Source organism: Accipiter gentilis, chromosome W (genome assembly GCF_929443795.1).
Source record: "Accipiter gentilis chromosome W, bAccGen1.1, whole genome shotgun sequence".
Lineage (NCBI taxonomy): Eukaryota > Metazoa > Chordata > Aves > Accipitriformes > Accipitridae > Astur > Astur gentilis.
This window is the reverse complement of record NC_064918.1, coordinates 33,634,264-33,656,673: the sequence shown is the minus strand read 5'-3', so window position 1 is coordinate 33,656,673 and position 22,410 is coordinate 33,634,264. Positions and strand designations below refer to the sequence as shown.

General features: G+C 40.4%; 1 protein-coding gene across 4 annotated transcripts in view; it reads left to right on the top strand.

Moving 5' to 3' along the window:
* The window catches only part of LOC126035438 (solute carrier family 12 member 2-like), a 124,347-nt gene extending 102,180 nt beyond the window's left edge, over positions 1–22,167 (top strand). For 2 of the 4 annotated variants that reach the window (XM_049793990.1, XM_049793988.1), the window contains 8 exons: positions 369–448; positions 6,455–6,502; positions 8,137–8,259; positions 8,439–8,550; positions 9,072–9,158; positions 14,374–14,509; positions 15,414–15,481; positions 16,386–22,167. In XM_049793990.1, the coding sequence (XP_049649947.1) occupies positions 369–448; positions 6,455–6,502; positions 8,137–8,259; positions 8,439–8,550; positions 9,072–9,158; positions 14,374–14,509; positions 15,414–15,481; positions 16,386–16,521 (790 nt within the window). In that variant the 3' untranslated portion in view covers positions 16,522–22,167. Of the gene's footprint in view, positions 1–368; positions 449–3,890; positions 4,035–6,454; positions 6,503–8,136; positions 8,260–8,438; positions 8,551–9,071; positions 9,159–14,373; positions 14,510–15,413; positions 15,482–16,385 lie in introns of all 4 variants that reach the window. The other 2 variants (XM_049793991.1, XM_049793989.1) reach the window with 2 other exon arrangements.
* Positions 22,168–22,410: the final 243 nt, after the last annotated feature.

Here is a 22,410-nt window from a genome sequence, read left to right as displayed (position 1 = left end):
GTCTGCAGATCAAGGAGATGTACTTGAAATAAAGCCCATTTTTGATGGGAGGAATCAAAATTTAGATTTCCCAGTGTATTTTGTCATCATCTCTGCAGAACTCGACTGACTTGTTCGTGTTTCTTTTATTTAATCACCATTTTATACAGGAGAGAAAGAAAAGGGATCAGATAACCTTTATGTATGTTGCTTTTCAGGACATGGTGTTCAATTCAATAATGCAGTTGATAGTTTGGAAACGAAAATGAAATTGTAACAAACTTAAATGGAGTTTAGTCTCTAAAATTTGTTCAAAAAAGATGCATAAAGTAGGCTTCTGGGGAAAGGAAAGATTATAAAAGTGTTTTATTACTGTTTCTGTTGTGTAGTGATGCCTTTGACATCCAGTATGGTGTAGTTGTCATCCGCCTAAAAGAGGGCTTGGACATATCTCACCTTCAGGGACAAGGTAAGATTTATTTTGTTTCCTCTGGCAAATAGCTGTTCTTTTAAACACCACTTTCTGAAGCTGTTAAATGAAGATTTCTATATTTTTTTTAACAAAAACCCAAACCCACTCTTTTCATAGAATAAAAATAATTTAAATTAATAAGCCTGTGTGGTGGGTTGACCTTGGATAGCTGCCAGGTGCCCACCAAGCGGTTCTATCACCCCCCCTCCTCAACTGGACAGGGGGAGAAAATACAAAGAAAAGCTCATGGATTGAGATAAGGACAGGGAGATCACTCACCAATTATCGTCATGGGCAAAAAAGACTCGACTTGGGAAAGATTAATTTAATTTATTGCCAATTAATAATAGAGTAGGATAATGTGAAATGAGAACAAATCTAAAAACACCTTCCCCCCACCCCCACCTTCTTCACGGGCTCAACTTCACTCCCAACTCTTCTACCTCCTCCCCCTGAGTGGCACAGGGGGATGGGGAATGGGGGTTGCTGTCAGATCATAACTCTTCATCTCTGCTGCTCCTTCTTCCTCATGCTCTTCTCCTGCTCCAGCATGGGGTCTCTCCCACAGGATACAGTCTTTCATGAACTTCTCCAATGTGAGTCCTTCCCATGGGCTGCAGTTCTTCAAGAACTTCTCCAGCATGGGTCCTTTCCACAGGGTGTGGTCCTTCAGAAATGGACTGCTCCAGCGTGGGTCCCCCATGGGGTCACAAGTCCTGCCAGCAAACCTGCTCCAGCATGGCCTCCTCTCTGTGGGCCACAGTTCCTACTAGGATACTGCTCCAGTGTGGGATCTCCATGGGCTGCAGCTTTCTTCAGGGCATATCCACCTGCTCCGACATGCAGTCCTCCACGGGCTGCAGGTGGATATCTGCTCCACTGTTAACCTCCATGGGCTGCAGGGGAACAACCTGCCTCACCATGGTCTTCACCACAGGCTGCAGGGGAATATCTGCTTCGGCGCCTGGAGCACCTCCTCCCCCTCCTTTCTCACTGACCTTGGTGTCTGTAGGGTTGTTTCTCTCACATATTCTCACTCCTCTCTCTTCCAGCTGCTGTTTCACAGCATTTTTTTACCATTTCTTAAATATGTTATCACAGAGGCACTACCACTGTTGCTGATTTGCTGAGCTTTGGTCATCGGCCAGTCCAACTTGGAGCAGGCTGGAACTGTCTCTGTCTGACATGGGGGCAGCTTCTGGCATCTTCTCACAGAAGCCACCCTTGCAGCCTCCCTGGTACCAAAAACCTTGCCACAGAAACCTAACACAGCCTGACATCTATAAGAAGTATACCCTATGTTCAGCAACAGAACTTGGTTTTATATATATATACAACTATCTATTTGTAAGCTGTATGTACTTGCTTCCCAATGACTTAATATGTTACTGAAAGAAAGTAAAGAGGCTACCAAATGGATATCAAGTACTTAAGACCCATGTCTAGAAATTAGGAAAATAATTTAGCAAAAGTTGCATGATCCAATAATTCTATGTTATGTATTTTTTCCCCTAACCTCAGCAACTTAGAGACCTCAACAGTAGTCTATCTTACGTTTGGAAAGGTTTTGTATTTTCAATGTAGAAGACTTGGTTGCACTTTGTAGGTAGTTGTCTTAAGCCGACTAGCATAATTTTAGTTGAATTCGAGCAGAATCATGAAGTAAGCCTGTGAACTTTGTTGGCAACTGTCTACTGAATTGATAATGTCTGATTTGTTTGTAGCCTGCTCCATGCAGTTTTGCTACAATGAGGAAGACTGCTTGTGACATAGAATCATAGAATCATAAAATCGTTTAGGTTGGAAAAGACCTTCAAGATCATCGAGTCCAACTGTCAACCCAACACCACCATGCCCACTAAACTATGTCCTGAAGTGCCACATCTACATGTTTTTTGAACACCTCCAGGGATGGTGACTCAACCACTTCCCTGGGCAGCCTGTTCCAATGCCTGACAACCCTTTCAGTAAAGAATTTTTTTCTAATATCCAATCTAAACCTCCCCTGGCACAACTTGAGGCCATTTCCTCTCGTCCTATCACTAGTTAATTGATAGAAGAGACCAGTACCCACCTCACTACAACCTCCTTTCAGGTAGTTGTAGAGAGCGATAAGGTCTCCCCTGAGCCTCCTTTTCTCCAGACTAAACAACCCCAGTTCCCTCAGCCGCTCATCATAAGACTTGTGCTCCAGGCCCCTCACCAGCTTTGTTGCCCTTCTTTGGACACGCTCCAGCACCTCAATGTCTTCCTTGCAGTTTGGGGACCAAAACTGAACACAGTACTCAAGGTGCAGCCTCACCAGTGCCGAGTACAGGACATGCAACTCATGCTGTGTAGGTGGCGCCCTGTGGAAAGCGGGGATGGTTTTTCCTTCCCTGGAAATATACAAGGGTGTTAGGATTTAGAGGGAGGCAGAGAAGTTGTTGCTGTGTGCAAGAGGGCAAAGCAGTATGAGAAAAACAGCAAGGAGCAGCCTGTTGTTCACACAGGACACTGCTGAGACGACTGGGAAAGCATAACTCCAAGGTGTCAGAAAAGTCTTATTAGTATCCACTGGGGTCTGTGTTGAGTTTCCTTCAACTCAACCATCAAGTAGCTCAACTGAAGCCAAGCCTGGAAGAAAACTTGGTGGTCTGGGCCATGGCTGGGGCCTTGTCTAAGGCTCATCCTCCACTTGGGGTTAGGGTTTATATTTTTTCTCCTTTTGCATGGAAAATGTTGTACCAACCCTCCCCCCCCCCCCCCCCCCAATATTTTTAAACAAAAAACAGGGTCTCAATGTCAGATAGAATTAGTAGTGTGACTCCATTAATAATAGCAGAGAATGTGATACCTTTACCACACATTTCATACTTAAGTCATCTTGTCAGCAGTAGAGTTCCATTAGCAACACTTGAAAAGCTTTTTCTCTGTACAGATGCTTAGTTAATGTTATTCTGGTATCTGTAGTTAGTGTTTCTTCTATTAAAGTCTGTCCTTTTTTTTTTTCCTAGAGGCTTTTCCTTTGATCAAAGGAGGGAAATTTTTGCTAAAATAAGAAACATTTCTAGCCAATGTTTCTGTTTAGTTCTTACTTTTTCAAATTCTGTTTATGTCAGAGGTACTGTGTCTTCATATTTTTACATTTTTAAAAGATGCACATAATATAAACATGAAGTTTGTACTTCCTCATTAGTAGCTAGCTCTGTTTTATGATTAGCCTATGGTAATGCAATAGACACCAAAAATCTGGGAAGAAGCAGGAACCTAAAGCTATTTTCAAAGGAGGAGCCTCTTTGTACTTTGAATCAGTTGATATAAGTTTTTGTTGTTTTCCATAGCATGGCAGTTGTAGTATAGTTTAACCAATTGTGAACTTTGACAGTATAGTCATGTGTCTCTGATACCGTTTGGCATAGATAAGTGGTTTATAAAGTGTTTCTTTGCTTACTAAAAGAAGAGATATTGTCATTCCAAGAAAAATCTCCATGTTCCAAGGATGTCATAGTAAAAGTGGATTATAGCAAGAAGGCTGAGACAGATGCTTTTTCTATAGCTTTTGTTCTGTCATCCAGTGAAAAAACTCCTGTTCTACATAAAGGTAGCTTTTTAGTTAGCAATGAAACTTGAATTCTCACTCTTTCTCTCTCTGGTTCTTTTTTCATTCCCTCCCCCACCTTCCCCCAAGGAATTAGATAAGGTTGGGGTTTTTTTGTGGGAACAGAAGTGTCTCATGCTTTTCTAGCCATTGATGTTTAATCATTTAAATATTTTGTTTTAGAATTTACCAGTACATAAAATAAATATTTGAGCTCTAGGCCTTTAAATAAAATAATTGGTAGACTACAAAGTACAATGGATTATTTTTTTGGTTCTAAATAGTAAATGAGATTGATGAGAAGCAGGCCACAAAGCTATATATTGAAAGTGCTGCTAAATTTGTGAAGGGTTCCTTACCTCAGACTACAATATTTTCTTATATGCATATTAACAGAAACAAATAATTCAGGATACTTTGACATTAAATGAATTTCCTCTTGTGGTTTAACCCCAGCCAGCAACTAAACACCATACAGCCACTAACTCATTTCCCCCCCCCCAGTGGGATGGGGGAGAGAATCGTGAAAAAAAAGGTAAAACTCGTATATTGAGATAAGAACAGTTTAATAGAACAGAAAGGAAGAAACTGATAATGATAATAATAGCAATAATAAAATTACAATAATAATAATAAAACAATTTGAATATACAGAACAAGTGATGCACAATGGAGTTGATCACCACTCACTGACTGATGCCCAGTTAGTTCCCAAGCAGCGATCCACCCCTGTATTGGGTTTGCGTGGCAAGATTTTAGTAGCGGGGAGGCTACAGGGGTGGCTTCTGTGAGAAGTTGCTAGAAGCTTCCCCTGTGTCCTATGGAGCCAGTGCCAGGTGGCTCCAAGACAGACCCGCCACTGGCCAAGGCTGAGCCAATGAGCAACGGTGGTAGCACCTGTGGGATAACATATGTAAGAAGGAAAAAAAGTTGCAGCAGCACAGAAACTGCAGCCAGAGAGAGGAGTGAGAATATGTGAGAGAAACAACTCTGAAGACACCAAGGTCAGTGAAAAAGGAGGAGGAGGAGGTGCTCCAGGCACCAGAGCAGAGATTTCCCTGCAGCCTATGGTGAAGACCATGGTGAGGCAGGCTGTCCCCCTGCAGCCCATGGAGGTTAATGGTGGAGCAGATATCCACCTGCAGCCCGTGGAGGACCCCACATCAGAGCAGGCGGAATCCGCCCAAAGGAGGTTGTGACCCCATGGGAAGCCTGTGCTGGAGCAGGCTCCTGGCAGGACCTGTGACCCGGTGGAGAGAGTAGCCCACGCTGGAGCAGGTTTGCTGGCAGGACTTGTGACCCCGTGGGGGACCCACGCTGGAGCAGTGTGCTCCTGAAGGACTGCACTCCATGGAAACGACCCATGCTGGAGCAGTTCGTGAAGAACTGCAGCCCATGGGAAGGACCCAAGTTGGAGAAGTTTGTGGAGGACTGTCTCCCATGGGAGGGACCCCAAGCTGGAGCAGGGGAAGAGTGTAAGGAGTCGTGGCCCTGAAGAGGATGAAGCGGCAGAGACAATGTGTGATGAACTGACCGTAAACCCCATTCCCCATCCCCCTGCACCGCTGGGGGGCTTGGTAGAGAATGCAGGAGTGAAGCTGTGTCCAGGAAGAAGGGAGGGGTGGGGGGAAGGTGTTTTAAGATTTGGTTTTATTTCTCATTACCCTACTCTGGTTGATTAGCAATATATTAAGTTAATTTTCCCCAAGTCGAGTCTGTTTTGCCTGTGATGGTAATTGTTTGAGTGATCTCTCCCTGTCCTTATCTCGACCTATGAGCCCTTTGTTATATTTGTCTCCCCTGTCCAGTTGAGGAGATGGAGTGATAGAGCAGCTGCGTGGTGCTTTAGTTGGTGGCCGGGGTTAAACCACGACAGCCCCCCAGCTCCACCCCCCCCAGTTTATATACTAGACATGACATCACATGGTATGGAATATTCCTTTGGCCAGTTTGGGTCAGCTGCCCTGGCTGTGTCCCCTCCCAACTTCTTGTGCTCCTCCAGCCTTCTTGCTGGCTGGGCATGAGAAGCTGAAAAATCCTTGACTTTAGTCTAAACACTACTTAGCAACAACTGAAAACATCAGTATGTTATCAACATTCTTCTCATACTGAACTCAAAACATAATACTAAACCAGCTACTAGAAAGAAAATTAACTCTATCCCAGCTGAAACCAGCACACCTATTTTTAAGGAAAAAGCTTAAAGTGACTTTATAGTTAAGTGAGAAATGTTTGGATTTGGTTTCTGGGTTTGTTTCTTTTTAAGTACAAGTCATTCTTAGGACACTCTGTTTTTTCATATGAAAAACCATTTCATTCTATATCTTTATTTTCTACATTTTTTAAATATAAAATAGTTGTGTTTTCATTAATATCACAAAGGAAATTAACCTTTTCATATTGTATGTTTAAACATGTTCCAGAGGATGAGGAGGATGGAAAGACTCCAACACAATCGCTGTTGAAAAAAGGCAGGCATTTTTCACCATTTTGTCTTAAATCATTCTTTCACATTGATAATTTCGATTTTCCTTTCACACTCCTTTTTGTATACGCACATGTGTGTGTACCAGAGAGAGAAAATATCAACTGTACAATGTTAATTTGTTTCTTTATACTTGAGTTGGAATATGGTTGGTTCATCTTCAATGATTAGGTTGTGGTAAAATGAAAGTTTGTGCAAGTTCCAAGAACAGGTTGTTACCGAGAAAGGATTGTGTATGCATCCAAAATATGAATGTTGTGTGGTTTGGGGGGTTTTGGTTGGTTGGTTGGTTTGTTTTGGTTTTTTGAAACTTTGTTCTTTATAATTGATACTGAAATATATTCAGGAGCTTGCTCTAGTTCTCTGGGTCTCAGATATTTTACTGGATCACTACTTGATTTAGGATTAATGGAAGGATTATCTAGTGGTATACCCTCAAGTGTTGTATCAGTCTATTCAATATATCTTCTGAAGCCATAGTTGTTGCTATAGTATTTGGAATTGTTCAATAGCTTACAAAGCAAGGGATAATATAGCAAATCAGTGAGATTAATGTCTGAAATAATGTGAAGTAGTCATTCAAATAGTATGAGTAGTGATGAATTAAGATGAATTAAGCAGTTCTTGGTTTATTTGAGGCTTTTTTTGAGAGTTAAGCAAATATTTTTGCCTCAACTAAAATACATCCAACTCTTTTGACATTTACTTTATAATTTTAACAGCTAGAAGCTGTTATTTTTTAATAATGGAAAGTGAGATTTCAGCTTAAGTACAAGATGGCAGTTTGGAAGAAATCCCAGTATGCAGTATTGTAGTACAGTAATTTAAATCAGTCACAGATGTACTCTGAATTTAAAAATTCCTAATAAGGCAAGGACTGAGATGCATATCAAACTCTTGCTTCTTGTTCAAAATCAGATTTAAGCTATGGGAAATGAGTTAGGTTTTTTTTCTGTAGTTCTTTTATATATTTATATGTATTAAACTAATTGAAAATCCCATTGTAGTCTTGTTCCAATAAGTATCTGTACAGTAGATGCGATAGTTGTCTTGGTTACACAAAATTAGTATATATTGTGCTTCAGAGTCTTGCACATGCAAAACAGTACTTTCTACAAAAGATAGAATTTCAACAGTTAGAACTATCTTTTCTTTTGACCACATGCTTAAATGGATTTAAGGAATGAAGAACAGTGCTTATGAGGTGGTTCTTATTTATAGAGTCTACATGTTTTTCAGGGGAGTAAGATTTTTGTCATGCAAGAGGTAGCAACAGCACATGATCTAATGCTCTGAAGTATGTATGTGATATTAGTTAAATTGTTCAGGCAAATGACTATATAAAGATCTTGCAAATCATTTGTTTGTCAAATGTCTGCTAGATGACTTGGAGGTTTAAATTTGCAGCTGCTGAATTTGTGAGTTTGCGAACTCCCTAAATATAGCTTAGTATATATCTATTCAATCAAAATTTGGAGTCTAGAAAAAGAAAATTTCAAAACTACTTCTATTTCAACTTACAGATATCACAAAATATTGATATTAAGATGTTGCATTTGGATTTTGGGCTTATTAAGCAAACCAGTTCAAAAATAACCTGCCATTATGTATTTTTTCCAGGCTCAAAGGGCCCATCTTCTCCTTTAAATTTGGCTGGCCAAAGACTTCTTGATGCTACTACCCAATTTCAGAAGAAACAAGGCAAAAGCAATATTGATGTCTGGTGGCTCTTTGATGATGGAGGTAATGTACTTTGTACTTTATCAACAAGTGTTTGGAAAACAATATTGAAGTGATTTTAAATTAGTTGTTGATAGATATCTTTCAGTCAGTTCATATATAGATTACAAAGTTATACTATTAAACTCTCTTCTTAGATGCTATGTTTTCTGATACGGTCCTAAACTCTGGTCAAAATGCAGGTTTGACACTGTTGATTCCTTACCTTCTTACAAGCAAGAAAAAGTGGAAAGATTGTAAGATCAGAGTGTTCATTGGTGGAAAAATAAACAGGATCGATCGTGACAGAAGAGCGTAAGTTTACCTCTAAAAATTTCATTTCAAATACTAACGGAACATGGTATACACTAGATGAGTTCCTCTTACTAGTAGCCTTCTTTCAATTGTTCTGTAGCAGAGGTTTAATCATACTCTGTTCTCCCTCCACCAGAATAGTTCCATTCCCTCAAATTATGCTGAATGAGATATACCTCAGGTTACACTAATTTTTCTGTAATGTTGTTTGGCACTAATGTTTTCTCTGGTATTCAAATATTTTCTGGGGTTGTCTTTAAGGGAGAGCTCTTCTCTTATTTTATGCTTTTAAAAATGTATTTTCCAAAGTATGTTGATCTATAGCAGTATGCCAGGTTTGTATAATAGTTCTGTTCAAACAGGGATTTTTCCCCCTCTACTTCTATCACACTTGAGGGGTGGTGGCGGTGGTTCTTGTTTTTGTTTTCAAACTAGTGTTTTTAGTACCAAGTGCCTGACTATTTACCCTGTAAATTATAAAAGATGTGCTCAGTGTATAAAGGCTTGTTTTTCTGATGCAGGATGGCTACTTTGCTCAGCAAATTTCGGATAGATTTCTCAGACATCATGGTCCTTGGAGATATTAATATGAAGCCAAAGATAGAAAAGTAAGTCTCAAAAAAAAAACCACCCAAAAACTGGTTGTTAGGTGAAGTCTTAATTTCTTTCATGAATTTAGAATATTTTGTTCTTAAGAATTTTTATAAAGTAGGTCCTATAACATACAGAGTTTCAGAAAAATGCAGGACATTAACTAAGCTATAACTTTTTTATAAGAGTCTAGAACTTTGTATTTTATAACTTTTAATTTTTTTTTTTTTACCTCTGGTCTTTAGACTGTGTGATGGGTGAACCTTGGACTGCAGCCAGACCCCCACCAAGCTGCACTCTCACTCCCCCTTCTCAACAGGACAGGGGGAGAAAATAAGATGAAAAAGCTCATGGGTTCATATAAGGACAGGGAGATCATTTACCAATTACTGTCACAGGCAAAACAGACTTGACTTGGGGAAAATTAACTTAAGTTATTGACAATTAAAATAGATTTGGATAGTGAGAAACAAAGGCAAAAATTAAAACAACACATTCCCCACCCCCTTTATCCCCAAGGTTCACCTTCACTCCCAACTCCTATACCCCCCCGTGCCCCCTCCCTCCTCCCCTGCAGGGGTGCAGGGGAGATGGTGAATGGGGAATTAGGGTCAGTTCATAACAATTCCTCTCTGATGCTCCTTCCTCTTCATACTTTTCCCCTGCTCCAGAGCGGGTTCTCCACAGGCTGCAGTTTCTGTCAGGAGAACCTGCTCCTGTGTGGACTTTGCACAGGTTTCAATTCCTTCAGGAAATAGCCACTTACTCCTGCATAGGGTCCTCCATAGGCTGCAGTGTGGATATCTGCTGTGGCTTGGTCCTCTCCATGGGCTGCAGGGAAATATCTGCTCTGGTGCCTGGAACACCTCACCTCCCCATCCTTCTCTGACCTTGGTGTTCACAGGCTTGTTTTTCTCACTTCCCCCCCCACACTTTTTTTTTTTTTTTTTTCTCCTCACACTGCCATGTGGTGCCCTTTTCTTAACTATGTTCTCACAGAAGTACCACCAGGTTCTCTGACTGGCTCAGCTTTTGCCAGAGCGGTGGGTCCACTGTGGAGCTGGAACTGGGTGTGTCCAGCACAGGGCAGCTTCTGGCATCTTTTCACAGGGGCCACCCCTGCACCCCTCCCTCCAGTACCAAAACCTTGCTATGTACACCCAATACATTCCACCCCTTGCCTCTATGAAACACATACTTAAGAATTTTCATTAAAATATACATTCATAACATACTCTTCACAAACTTCACTTACATCAACAAAATATTCCCCATACCAAAATCAAAGTAACATCCTCATAACACTGATAAAGGTGGACAATTTACACACACAGTAAAACTCCACCTCTCATCCTTTCACCACTTTTCACCAACAAAAGATTCCCCACAATTATGTGACTCCCTGGCAATGTCTAGTCCAAGTTTTTCCCATTACCTCTCCCAATTACTGTGGTTATCTAGAATTCCTGGAGTCCCCCTCTTGGGTGCCAAGAAAGGACTGTGGTGGGTGGACCCCAACCAGCGGCCAAACACCCACCCTGCCTGTCACTCACTCCCCTCTCCCGTGAGACAGGGAAAAAATAGAAGGAAGGGGAAAAGAGTCGTGGATCAAGATAATGACAGTTTAATAGGGAAAGCAAAAGCTGCATGTGCAAGCAAAGCAAAAAAGAGGAATTCATTCACTACTTCCCATTGGCAGGCAGATGTCCAGCCACTTCCTGGGAAGCAGGGCCTCAACATGCATAACCGTTGCTTGGGAAGACAAACACCATAATCATGAGCATCCCCCCCCCTTCCTCCTCCTTTCCTCGAGCTTTAATTGCTGAGTGCAATGCCTGCAATGTCATGTGGTATAGCATATCCCTTTGGTCAGTTTGGGTCAGCTGTCCTGGGTATATCCCCTCCCAACCTCTTGCCCATCCCCAGGCTATTCAGCCTACTGACTTTTGTGGGGGGCTTGACACTGTGGAAGCACTGTTCAGCTGTTGCCAAAACATTGGTGTGCTGTCAACAGTTTTGGTCACAAATGCAAAGCACGGCACCATATAGGCTGCTATGAAGTAAGTTAACTCCATCCCATCCAGACCCAGTACAGACTGTAATGTTAGATTTAGAAAACAACCAGTTAGAAAAATCCAATTTGTCTGGAGCAATCTTCTCTAAAAAGAAGAGGAATGCTCACAATAGTTTTAAGTGGTCTTAATCTTGGATGTTTAGCTGAAGGTAATGAAGTTTCATCTTTAAGTAGCCTGTTGTATTGTGTGGGGTGTTGTTCTTGTGAGGGTTTTGTTTTGTTTTTTTAAAATTAGCTTGGACACTTAAGTTGCAACTTTTAAGCTGCATGGGAATTGTCATATGTGTGATATTTCTGATATTTTTTTTTCAAGTTTAAACAATAGTAATTGTAGATGGCTTTCAGTACTGGCTGGGGGGGGGTTCATAGTAGAACGTGTCTATAAGATCTAAAAATATCAAGACATGCCTAAGGATCGTCTTTCCCCTTGAAGTCATCTTTAGTGTGTTGAAGTGAAAATATTGATCTGAATAATTTGAGTTGTCATGCAAATTAGGAAATACCTGTTTACAACTTATATAAATGCTAGTATGTATTCTTTTCCACCCTGCTTTTTACTCACCTTTTCTTAAACATATAGAATATATCAAGTAACTAATATGGTAGAGTACTTCTGGCACTCTGGTACTTCTTGGATGCCTTTGTTCCTGTGATAGGGGCCTGCTACTGTAAAATGCCTAAAATTATAGGTAGCACTCATTTGTGTGCCTTAAAAAGTTGAGATTGTAGAATTACATGGGTCACATTTCATGGAAGTGATCCTTGAGTTATTTCTTCTGAGAGCATTTTTTATGATCTCTGTGGAATAATTCTCCCAAATGTATCCAAAATCTTTTTAAGAAATCTAGCTGAAGTTAACAATAGTTGTAAATTAAGCAAATAAAAGATGTTGGGGTTTTTTTAATAGTTGCTTTGCTGTATAATAGAATATTGTTAACACTTCTCCTTTTTCTTCTGCCAAAAACCACCAGCAGATTACGTTTGGTGTTTTTCACTCTTGATGAAAGTGAAGTCATTGTATCAACTAACTTCAGTAAAGAACACTGTTAAGGCTAAGGGTAGGAAAAAAAGCATATTCTTTTGTCCTGGTTTCAGCTGGGATACAGTTAACTGCCTTCCTAGTAGCTGGTGCAGTGCTATGTTTTGAGTTCAGTATGAAAATAATGTTGATAACATACTGATGTTTTCAGTTGTTGCCAAGTAGTGTTTAGGCTAAAGTCAAGGATTTTTCAGCTTCTGATGCCCAGCCAGCAAGAAGGCTAGAGGGGCACAAGAAGTTGGGAGGGGACACAGCCAGGGCAGCTGACCCAAACTGGCCAAAGGAATATTCCATACCATGTGACATCATATCTAGTATATAAACTGGGGGGGGAGTGGGGCTGGGGGGGATTGCCGCTTGGGGACTAATGGGGCATTGGTCGGTGGGTGGTGAGCAATTGCATTGTGCATCACTTGTTTTGTATATTCCAATCCTTTTATTATTGGTATCATTATTAGTTTCTTTTTTTCTGTTCAATTAAACTGTTCTTATCTCAACCCACGAGTTTTACTCCACCCCAATTCTCTCCCCCATCCCACTGGGTGGGGGGGAAGTGAGTGAGCGGCTGCATGGTGCTTAGTTGCTGGCTGGGGTTAAACCATGACACTTTATATAATGTGGAGGCTTCCTAGAGGAACAGGAATGCTGCCTCAGTTTGAAAATGGGCATGGAGTGAGTGTTTAACTACATGGAAGGTAACATGTTACATATACTGATATTGCAATATATATTAAGAGGATTTACTTACTTTTTAAAAACCTTACACAGTGTGTAATTTGAAACCACAAAATATTGGCAATACTTTGAGTTCTTTGTAAAAAAAAATTCAAATACCATCAAAATCTAATTATTTCATTGGAAATAAGGCATACATTTCAGTCTGTTCCACTAAAATCTTAATATTGATTACTCTTTCACCTCTCGCATATCTCGCACATTGGGGCAATTCAAAGACAAGTTATCTTTCCTAATCCATGGAAGCCTTTATTTGCTATTCAAATATCATAATGTGGGTTGAGAAATTAGGGTGAGATCAGTTTCTCTTAGAAAGAGAAATGAATGTCTCTCCTAATTTTTTCTTTCAAAGTCATTGCTGTAACATCCAAGTAATTTGAGAATATACTTGACATCCTAAAGAATGCAACAGGAAGACTGTAGACAAGATGGCTCTAGTTATTTGGATTTGAACATGTTTCTTAGACTGTACTGGAAACTTCTCTTTCAAACTTAATTCTGAATAAATCATTGTTAGTTGCTACATACTTTCTAAGCTAGTACTCTTCCACTTTCAGGTGTGGTGGGTTGATCTTGACTGTCTGCCAGGTGTCCACCAAGCCACTCTATCACTCCCCCTCCTTTCTCAGGCAGAGAAAATACAACAAAAAGCTCATGGATTGAGATAAGGACAGGGAGATCACTCACCAGTTATTGTCATGGGCAAAAAAGACTTGACTTGGGAAAGATTAATTTAATTTATTGCCAATTAATAATAGAGTAGGGTAGTGAGAAATGAGAACAAAACTAAAAACACCTTCCCCCCACCCCCACCTTCTTCCCAGGCTTAACTTCACTCCCAACTCTTCTACCTCCTCCCCCCGAGCGGCGATGGGGAATGGGGGTTGCTGTCAGTTCATAACTCTTCATCTCTGCTGCTCCTTCCTCCTCATGCTCTTTCCCTGCTCCAGCATAGGGTCCCACCTATGGGCTGCAGTTCTTCAAGAACATCTCCATTATGGGTCCTTTCCACAGGGTGTAGTCCTTCAGGAATGGACTGCTCCAGTGTGGGCTCTCCACAGGCTGCAGCTTTCTTCAGGGCACATCCAACTGCTCTGGCATGGGGTCCTTGACAGGCTGCAGGTGGATATCTGCTCCACCATTAACCTCCATGGGCTGCAGGGGGACAACCTGCCTCACCATGGTCTTCACCATGGGCTGCAGGGAAATCTCTGCTCCAGCACCTGGAGCACCTCCTCCCCCTCCTTCCTCACTGACCTTATGGTCTGCAGGGTTGTTTCTCTCACATATTCTCACTCCTCTCTCCCATAGAATGAAAGTCATTGCTGATGTACAGACTAGTACCATATCTGTTTTAATATGGCTGTTCTGTTAATTGTTCCAGTATCACAGGTTTTGAAGAACTGATAGAGCCATTCAGACTTCATGAAGATGATAAAGAACAAGAAATTGCAGATAAAATGAAGGAGAGTGAACCTTGGAGGATAACAGATAATGAACTTGAACTTCACAAAACAAAGGTGCTATATTCTTTAAACAGTTATGTTAAATGTTGTCAATTCCCCACACACACACTTCTGGCATTTGTGGATATAATTAATAAGCTGATTCTTGTTATTCTCTTCCACTCTTCCATAGATGCTTTTATGAATAACTCATGGAAAGCAGCATCTTTATAGTTAATGAACTAGTTAATTCCTTGCTGTTCCCGATGTCCACAAACAACCTCAAAACTTTTCAGTGAGATACTTGCAGCAATTCATTCTTGTCTGCTGATAGCTTGTTTCTGCAGACACTAGCCAGCAGGCTAACAAGATTTCAGCTGACCTGAGAACAACAGAACTATAAGAAATGGCTAACTCCAAATGTTTGCTGCAACAAGCACTGTGGCTGATGTGAAAGAGAAAAGTGAAAATGACTGTATAAATGCAAGTTTAAGAAAGAAGTCATCAGTAGTAGAATAGTGGGGAGCTGCTTAAGATGCTAAGCAAGGATACAGTAGTATAAAAAGGAGGTCTATTGTGGAGAGAGGCTTGCCAAACAAAAGTGGGGCTTCTGTAACACTGGCTTGCTACTTACAGGAAATAGTTAAACAAACCTTGGAGACAGTTTAGGGGGCTCTTGCTTCCAGCAGCTGTGAAGGATGATATCATTAGTAGAGGGACTATCTTAAAATTAGCTTTTGTAGTACTTGGCTTATTTGCATGTTTCTACGTTGACCATTTTTATTCTCTCATGGCCTTGGAACCATAGGTATCTCAGACAAATGAACAAGTTACCAAATTGAGGGGGAAGTATATGCTTTCTATAAATGATACATACCAATTGATCACAATTGGGGTTTTTTCCTTGATCAAATTATTTTTTTCTAGTTTATATATAAAAATAAAAGATCTTCCTCACAATTTTCATTTTTAAATACAGACTTATCGTCAGATTAGGCTAAATGAGTTGCTGAAAGAACATTCAAGTACAGCTAACATAATTGTTATGTAAGTAAATAATTTTTATGGTTATTCTAATTGATATAGTACTGTAATTTGAACTATAAATATATGTAAATACAGGTTAGAAAGAAGACTGTGCCTTAGCATTAAAGCATAGAAATACTTGAGCAAGTTTCAGTACTGGAAGTAATTACTGATGCATAAAGAATGGCCTATGTAGTTTCATGCTTTTCATATGTTACTTCAGTTGACTGCCTCCACATCTGCAGTGCAGCTTGAGATTCTCACATTCATTCCCCTCTTGCACGCCAACTATTCCCTCCTCTTTCACATTCTTCCTTTAAACTCTGTTTTTTCTGGGAAATCTCTCTAGATAAAGGTACTTTTGATCAACATTATTTGCTGATGCATTTCCATGGAACTACAATTAGAATGCAGATTGTAGTTTCTTCACCATGTTTTCCTTTAGGAGCCTGCTTCAGAGCTCCATGAAGTAGTACCACAAATGGAGTTTGATCAGTGCAAGTAGACTTCCAGTAGTTTTTCAAAAGACAACAATATGGTGTGTTTTGGAAGGATTGTGAGAAAGATAGACTGCAACAACTTAGCACCATAAGTAAAAGTTCTATTTTAAAGACTTGAAGAGTCTTTAAAGAAACTTTCTCCAACTGAGAACTCATTGTGAAGCTGCCTGAATATAAAATGGTGATAAAAGGCCAAAAGTGAGGTGTAAGTAGATGTAAAGGCCTGTGGTACTTAAGATATGAACTCTTTACTTTTTCTCAGAATTTAAATAATGAGTTACATCTGAAAAATATAGGAAATGGGACTTAATATCTACCTCTTTGCAGAATTATATTTTCATCTTTCTGATATGACTTGTACTCCACAAGTTTTTTTCTAACTGTTCATTGCTTTTTTTCTTTTTCTTCTTTCTTGTGACTTGTAGGAGTTTGCCAGTTGCAAGAAAAGGTGCAGTTTCTAGTGCACTATACATGGCCTGGTTAGAAGCTCTTTCTAAAGATCTGCCACCAATTTTCCTTGTTCGTGGGAATCATCAGAGTGTTCTTACCTTCTATTCTTAAGAGTACTGCACATGGGACAGCTATGACAAAATGATATTTCAGTGCCCAGAGGAAAGCGACTGAGATGGTCTATAGATTATTAACATCATAGAGGCAAAAAGTGACTCTCTCACTATTTCACTGATTTGAACCCACACAAGGAAAGTCACTGAATTTATAAAGTTGTGACATCTTCAGTTTTATTCTATATTTTCTCTAAATTAATCTTGCTTATTGGGGGAGGATACCTTGTTAGACTGAGGAACAAAACAAGCTTTTTCTTTGTGATTTGAATAGCAGCAATAAAAATTATTTCTTTTTGAAAGGATTATAAATTTATGAAAGCCTTTTAGCCTCGAGGTGCCTTCTGAAATTAACCAAATCTCATCCACATATTCTATTTTTTAATTTTATATAGAATGTCAAAATCTGTCTTCAACTAAGTTTAGATTAGAGTTCCTTTAGGTTGTAGTATCTTCTATATTAAAATAAAAATGAATGCTGCTTTTCAGTCTTCCGTTGAGCTATTAGTTCTTAGTACGGTATGTTTTCTATTGTTCAGAAAGTTTGTGGGCCTTTTTTTTGTTGTTATCCATTAGATTTAAAATAAAGGTGAGTATTGGGGCAGGTCAGTTGGAGTAAGACATGCCTGATGTTATTGTCAAGACTTTGTACTACTAAATTTTGTAACAGTTAAAACTAATTGTACTAGCTGATAGGATCTTTTTCAAAAAATTGACATTGTGTACTACTTTGGCATTAGTTTGAGATATACGGATAACATTAGCTACCTTTGGTGAAGGGTAGTATGTCAGTCTTCAGTCTGTAGTTCTAATATGAAACTGAATTAATGTTATGGGCTGAGGCTTTTTTTCTCATTAAAAGCAGGAAGAAGAGAAAAAGGCCTGTCCTAGTTCTTGGCCTTTTACTTTTTGATGCCACTTGCAGTTTATTTTGAAACAAAACTGAACTTAAGGCCTGAATAAGGGTAATATGAGCAATATGATGTCATCTAACAGAAAACAGTAAACAATATGTAGAATCTTGCTAGGTCATGCAATATGAAATGTAAAAGGTAAAATTCTCTTGCATTTTTTTCAACAAACTGTTAAAAGGGCCACTAGTTAATAAGGGAGATGTTTTTAGGTCAGTTCATTCAGTTGTCAGAAAATATATTTAGTCTTATTAAATAATACTCAGGTTTGATTATCTAGCAATTTAGATTTATTCCATACATCCTACTTTATAGGTTTTCTATGTTTAATAAAGAAACTGCTGATTTTGTGTCCTTTCATTGTATGTTTTGACACCTTCATAGAATCATAGAATAGTTTGGGTTGGAAGGGACCTTTAAAAGTCATCTAGTCCAAACCCCCTGCAATGAGCAGGGACATCTTCAACTAGATCAGGTTGCTCAGAGCCCAGTCCAACCTGACCTTGAATGTTTCCAGGGATGGGGCATCTACCACCTCTCTGGGCAACCTGATAATTTAGTCTACTATGAACACCTACACAAGAAATTTTATTTGAGCCTTTATACAAAGATTAATAATGTGAAAAGTTTTTTAAATTCACATATTTTGGATAGAAAGTATTGCCTAAAAAAATTTCACAACCTTTTGATATTAGTATTGGACATGTTGCTGGATCAATTTAACAGTGCTTCAGTGATTTTCATTTAAGGATGCACAGAAAAGGTGTATTTTTATGCTAAATATAAGATCAAATTGAACTGTAACAGTTCCTTTTGAAGGACAAAGCAATTAGTCATTGTGTGGCAAGGTATAGCTTCAAATCATTATGATTCAAGATTAAAAAAATTTACACAGTGCAATAGACACTAGTTAGGTTGTTGGTAAACTGCATTTTTTAGATAAATACATAATTTGGTTTACCTCTGAATATAACGAAAGACTGACTAACGCCTCTTCCCCTCAAACTGGTAGCCCATTGGGATACAAGGAAATATATTGGGAAAATAAATTTCAGACCTTTGATGTCAAAGCCACTAGTAAGCAAGGGAAATTTGGCCTTAACTTCATTATCGTACATTAAGCTATGATAAGAAACTAGTTGAAGCATTTAAGAAATGGCAAGTTGTCTTCTCGTATAAAATGATACTTGAGAACTTCTTACATCAATTTTGGGATTTCCTAGTATGGCTGGATGAGAGAGAATTTTTATTTGAAAATTAACCCCTGATAACTTTAGAACTCATCTATGTCCTTAACTTAATAAATACTTCTCAAATAAGTGTTTCCATGTATTTACATTTAGAATTTGACAATGAGATTTGGAGGCTAATGGAAAGGGAACACTTTTTAAAAGCACACTGCAAATTTCTATGTCTTTGGCTTTTATCTGTTTTTTGTGTGTAAAGGGCTAGGAAGAGGTATGTAATGTTTTTTCTAGATCCTTATATTTGCTGGAGAACCTGTTGATCTAAATAGTCATACAGTTCCGTTAGCTTAATTCACAAATAATTTATTTCCCTTCACATACACTTTCCAAGCTAAAAAAATGGAAACTGAATGAAGATTATTGTTATAATTTTAAATTGTCAAGGGTTTGTTGAATTTATTTTTTTTTATTTGCCACCCCCATCTCAAAGAGCCCCTGTCAGCCCTCTGCCCAGCCAGATCAGGTGCAGGCCACTAATACCCCACACACTGACACTACCCCTCACAGCAGCCCCATGCTCCTGTTGGCTGCAGGCATCTCATACTCTCATTAGCTACTGTGGAGAGGTAGTTCTGTCATGTCCTGTGGCTGTTAAACTGTTGGCCTGGGTGGGGATAACCATTTCTTAGGCCTACTGTATTCCTGGGGGGTGGTGCCCATCGGTGGCTCAGTGGCACCTGTGCTTCCTCAGCCTGCCACTCTCCCCTGCACTGGGGTTAAGCCCACTGAGAACTCAGCTGGAAGCAGCAGAGGTAAGGAGGGCTGGGAGGGTGGTGTGGTGTGGCAGGTGTGTGGAGTTGGAGCCCCCCCCATGTGCTTTGCTCCGGGGTGGGTCAGAGGAATGTGAAAGTAGTGAGGGGTACCCCTGCAACACAGACCACAGGGGCAAGTGGGGTGGGGCTGGGGGAGCCTTGCACCATCCCTGTGTGATGGTTTTGGCAGAGATAAAGTTAATTTTCTTCACAGTAGCTAGTATGGGGCTGTGGCGGTCTGACAAATTCAATGTCTCAAACATTTGTTGAAGAGCTTTGCTGGAGAAAACGGCCTCTGTGAAAACGCTGAAGTTTTGTGAACAGGACAATGTGGCCAAAGGAGAGGGCCCCCCGGAGAGTGGGACTGCGCTTCTCCAAAGCCGCAATTCCTTATCTTAAGTGACCAGGAGAAGGAGCACAGCATATGTGCCTGGAGGAGGAGGCCCCACGGAAGTTGGGACTGTGCTTCTATCTTAAGTGGTCATGCCAGCAGGAAAAGAGAGGCAACTCTGTAATGAACACACACACCCCCAAAGCTCTCCCACCGATTCCAGAGAACCCCGGGAATGGGACTGCGCATGTTGAGACCATCGACTAACACACTATAAAAGAAGGGAGAACGAGTCCTCAGCGCGCACCCTCCGGAACTGGATCTCTACGCTGGCTGGACCAACACTGGACCCAGGACTGGTGAAACCCTTCTCTCTTTCTTTCTTTCTCTCATTCTCTCTCTCCCTCTTTTCTCTCTTTTCCACAGTCCCTACACCTCATCCTTTGAAACATAAACCGTTGACCAAGTCTGAGACTAGGAGTGGATCCAGCCGCCCCTGGGCTCCTCTTTGAGAAGGAGTCCAGAAAGCAAGGGGGTCTGCTCTGAACCTCGTGACTCAACGGGAGGGCTCTCCTTCTGATATGTTTCATGTTTCTTCTTCCATTTCTTTTTCTACGCCTCCCCTCTCTTCTCAAACAGCAGCTTAATGACATGTTGCAAGGTTCATATTGATAAGTTCATGTGTATTTTGGGCAAGGTTAGCTAGGTTGAATAAATGTTGATTGTTGTTTGAACTCCCCTGGTGTCGTTTCACCTTAATTCTGACAAAGGAAATCCACGAACCTGGGTCTCTCCAACTTTGGGACGCAACAGGGGCTATGCTATGGATCTGTGCTGAAAACAGTGTTGATAATTCAGGGATGGTTTAGTTATTGCTGAGCAGTGCTTACACAGCATCAATGCCTTTTCTGCTTCTCACCCCACCAGCAAGTAGGCTGGTGGTGCACAAGAAGTTGGGAGGGGACACAGCTGGGACAACTGACCCCAACTGACCAAAGGGGTATTCCAGACCATATGATGTCATGCTCAGCAATATAAAAGCTGGGGGGAGAAGGATGGGGGGATGTTCGGAGTTATGGCATTTTGTCTTCCCGAGTAACCATTACACGTGATGGAGCCCTGCTTTCCTGGAGATGGCTGAACACCTGCCTGCCGATGGGAAGTAGTTAATGAATTCCTTGTTTTGCTTTGCTTGCGTGTGCAGCTTTTGCTTTACCTATTAAATTGTCTTTATCTCAGCCCGTGAGTTTTCTCACTTCTACCGTTCTGATTCTCTCCCCAATCCTATTGTGGGGGGGAGTGAACGAGCGGCTGTGTGGTGCTTAGTTGCCAACTGGGGTTAAACCACAACACCCTGTGGGGCGCCCTGCCCTGCAGCAGTCCTGGCAGTGGTGTGCGGAGAAGTTGCCGTTGTTGGATTGTTGAAACCAGGACACCCAACCAAACCCAGGACAGCAAATAACACCAATAATTCTCTGTAAAAGTATTAATTTCATCCAGCTGTCCTTTTATAAAGTGTTCTGAGATTTGTTTATACATGGTGTTCTGTGTTGTAAATGCATTTTTGTTGTGCTTCAGTGAAATCTTGTAAAATATGCCATTAACAGGAATCTAATAGCAATAACGTGTACGTAAGTGAAGAAAGGCCTCTCAACTCTCTTCCCACCCTTTGGGGATGGCAGGGAGGTGGGTAATGGAACCTGATAAACTGTAGAAAATCAAATTCTAGTGTGTATACTTTTGGGAACAGGTACCTCATCTTCCTAGTCCCTCAGTCCCCGTATTTAATAATAACCACAAAATTCTGCTAATAAAATTTGACTTTTAGTGAAAGAAATAGGAAATATTTTCTCCGGATATCTTTTCAGGAATTCAGACTATAATAGCAACACCAGGTGGCAGTATTGCCTTGTAATATTTAAGGTAGAAAATGAAACTGCACTGTCCGACAAATTCACTTTATTTCCTGCACTGGTCCTTGTGTGTCATTTGCTAAACCACTTAGTGCTTTGAATAAACTTAAAGCATATCAGCATACTAGTAATCCTTTGCATTACATTTTTTTCTTTTACAGTTTTGACTGTGGATTGCAGAATTTAAAATATTTATTTTCCTCCTTCTGGGGAGGCGGGGGGGAATAGAATATTTTTATCCTAAAGGATGCAGATATCTCTGTGGAAATGTTGCCTGTTGGGTTCATAAAGCCTCTTGGAGGTAGCCACCGTTTCATAAAGCACTGGGTGGGGCCTGTTTCTCTTAGTGGTAATTTCCAGCTGTGTTTAACCTTAGAGAACCGGAAGGCTAAAAGCCCCAGGCAGAGAGAGGAGACCTTTTAAACAGAAAATAGTCTAACTAACATGTCCTATTGTCATGGTTTAACCCCAGCCAGCAACTAAGCACCACATAGCCACTCACTCACTCCCCCCTCCCACCCAGTGGGATGGGGGAGAGAATCGGGGAGGGGGGGAAGTAAAACTCGTGGGTTGAGGTAAAGACAGTTTAATAGAACAGAAAAGAAGAAACTAATAATGATAATAGTAATAAAATGACAATAATAATAATAAAAGGCTTGGAATATACAAGTGATGCACAATGCAACTGCTCACCACCTGCTGACTGATGCCCAGTTAGTTCCCAAGTGGCGGT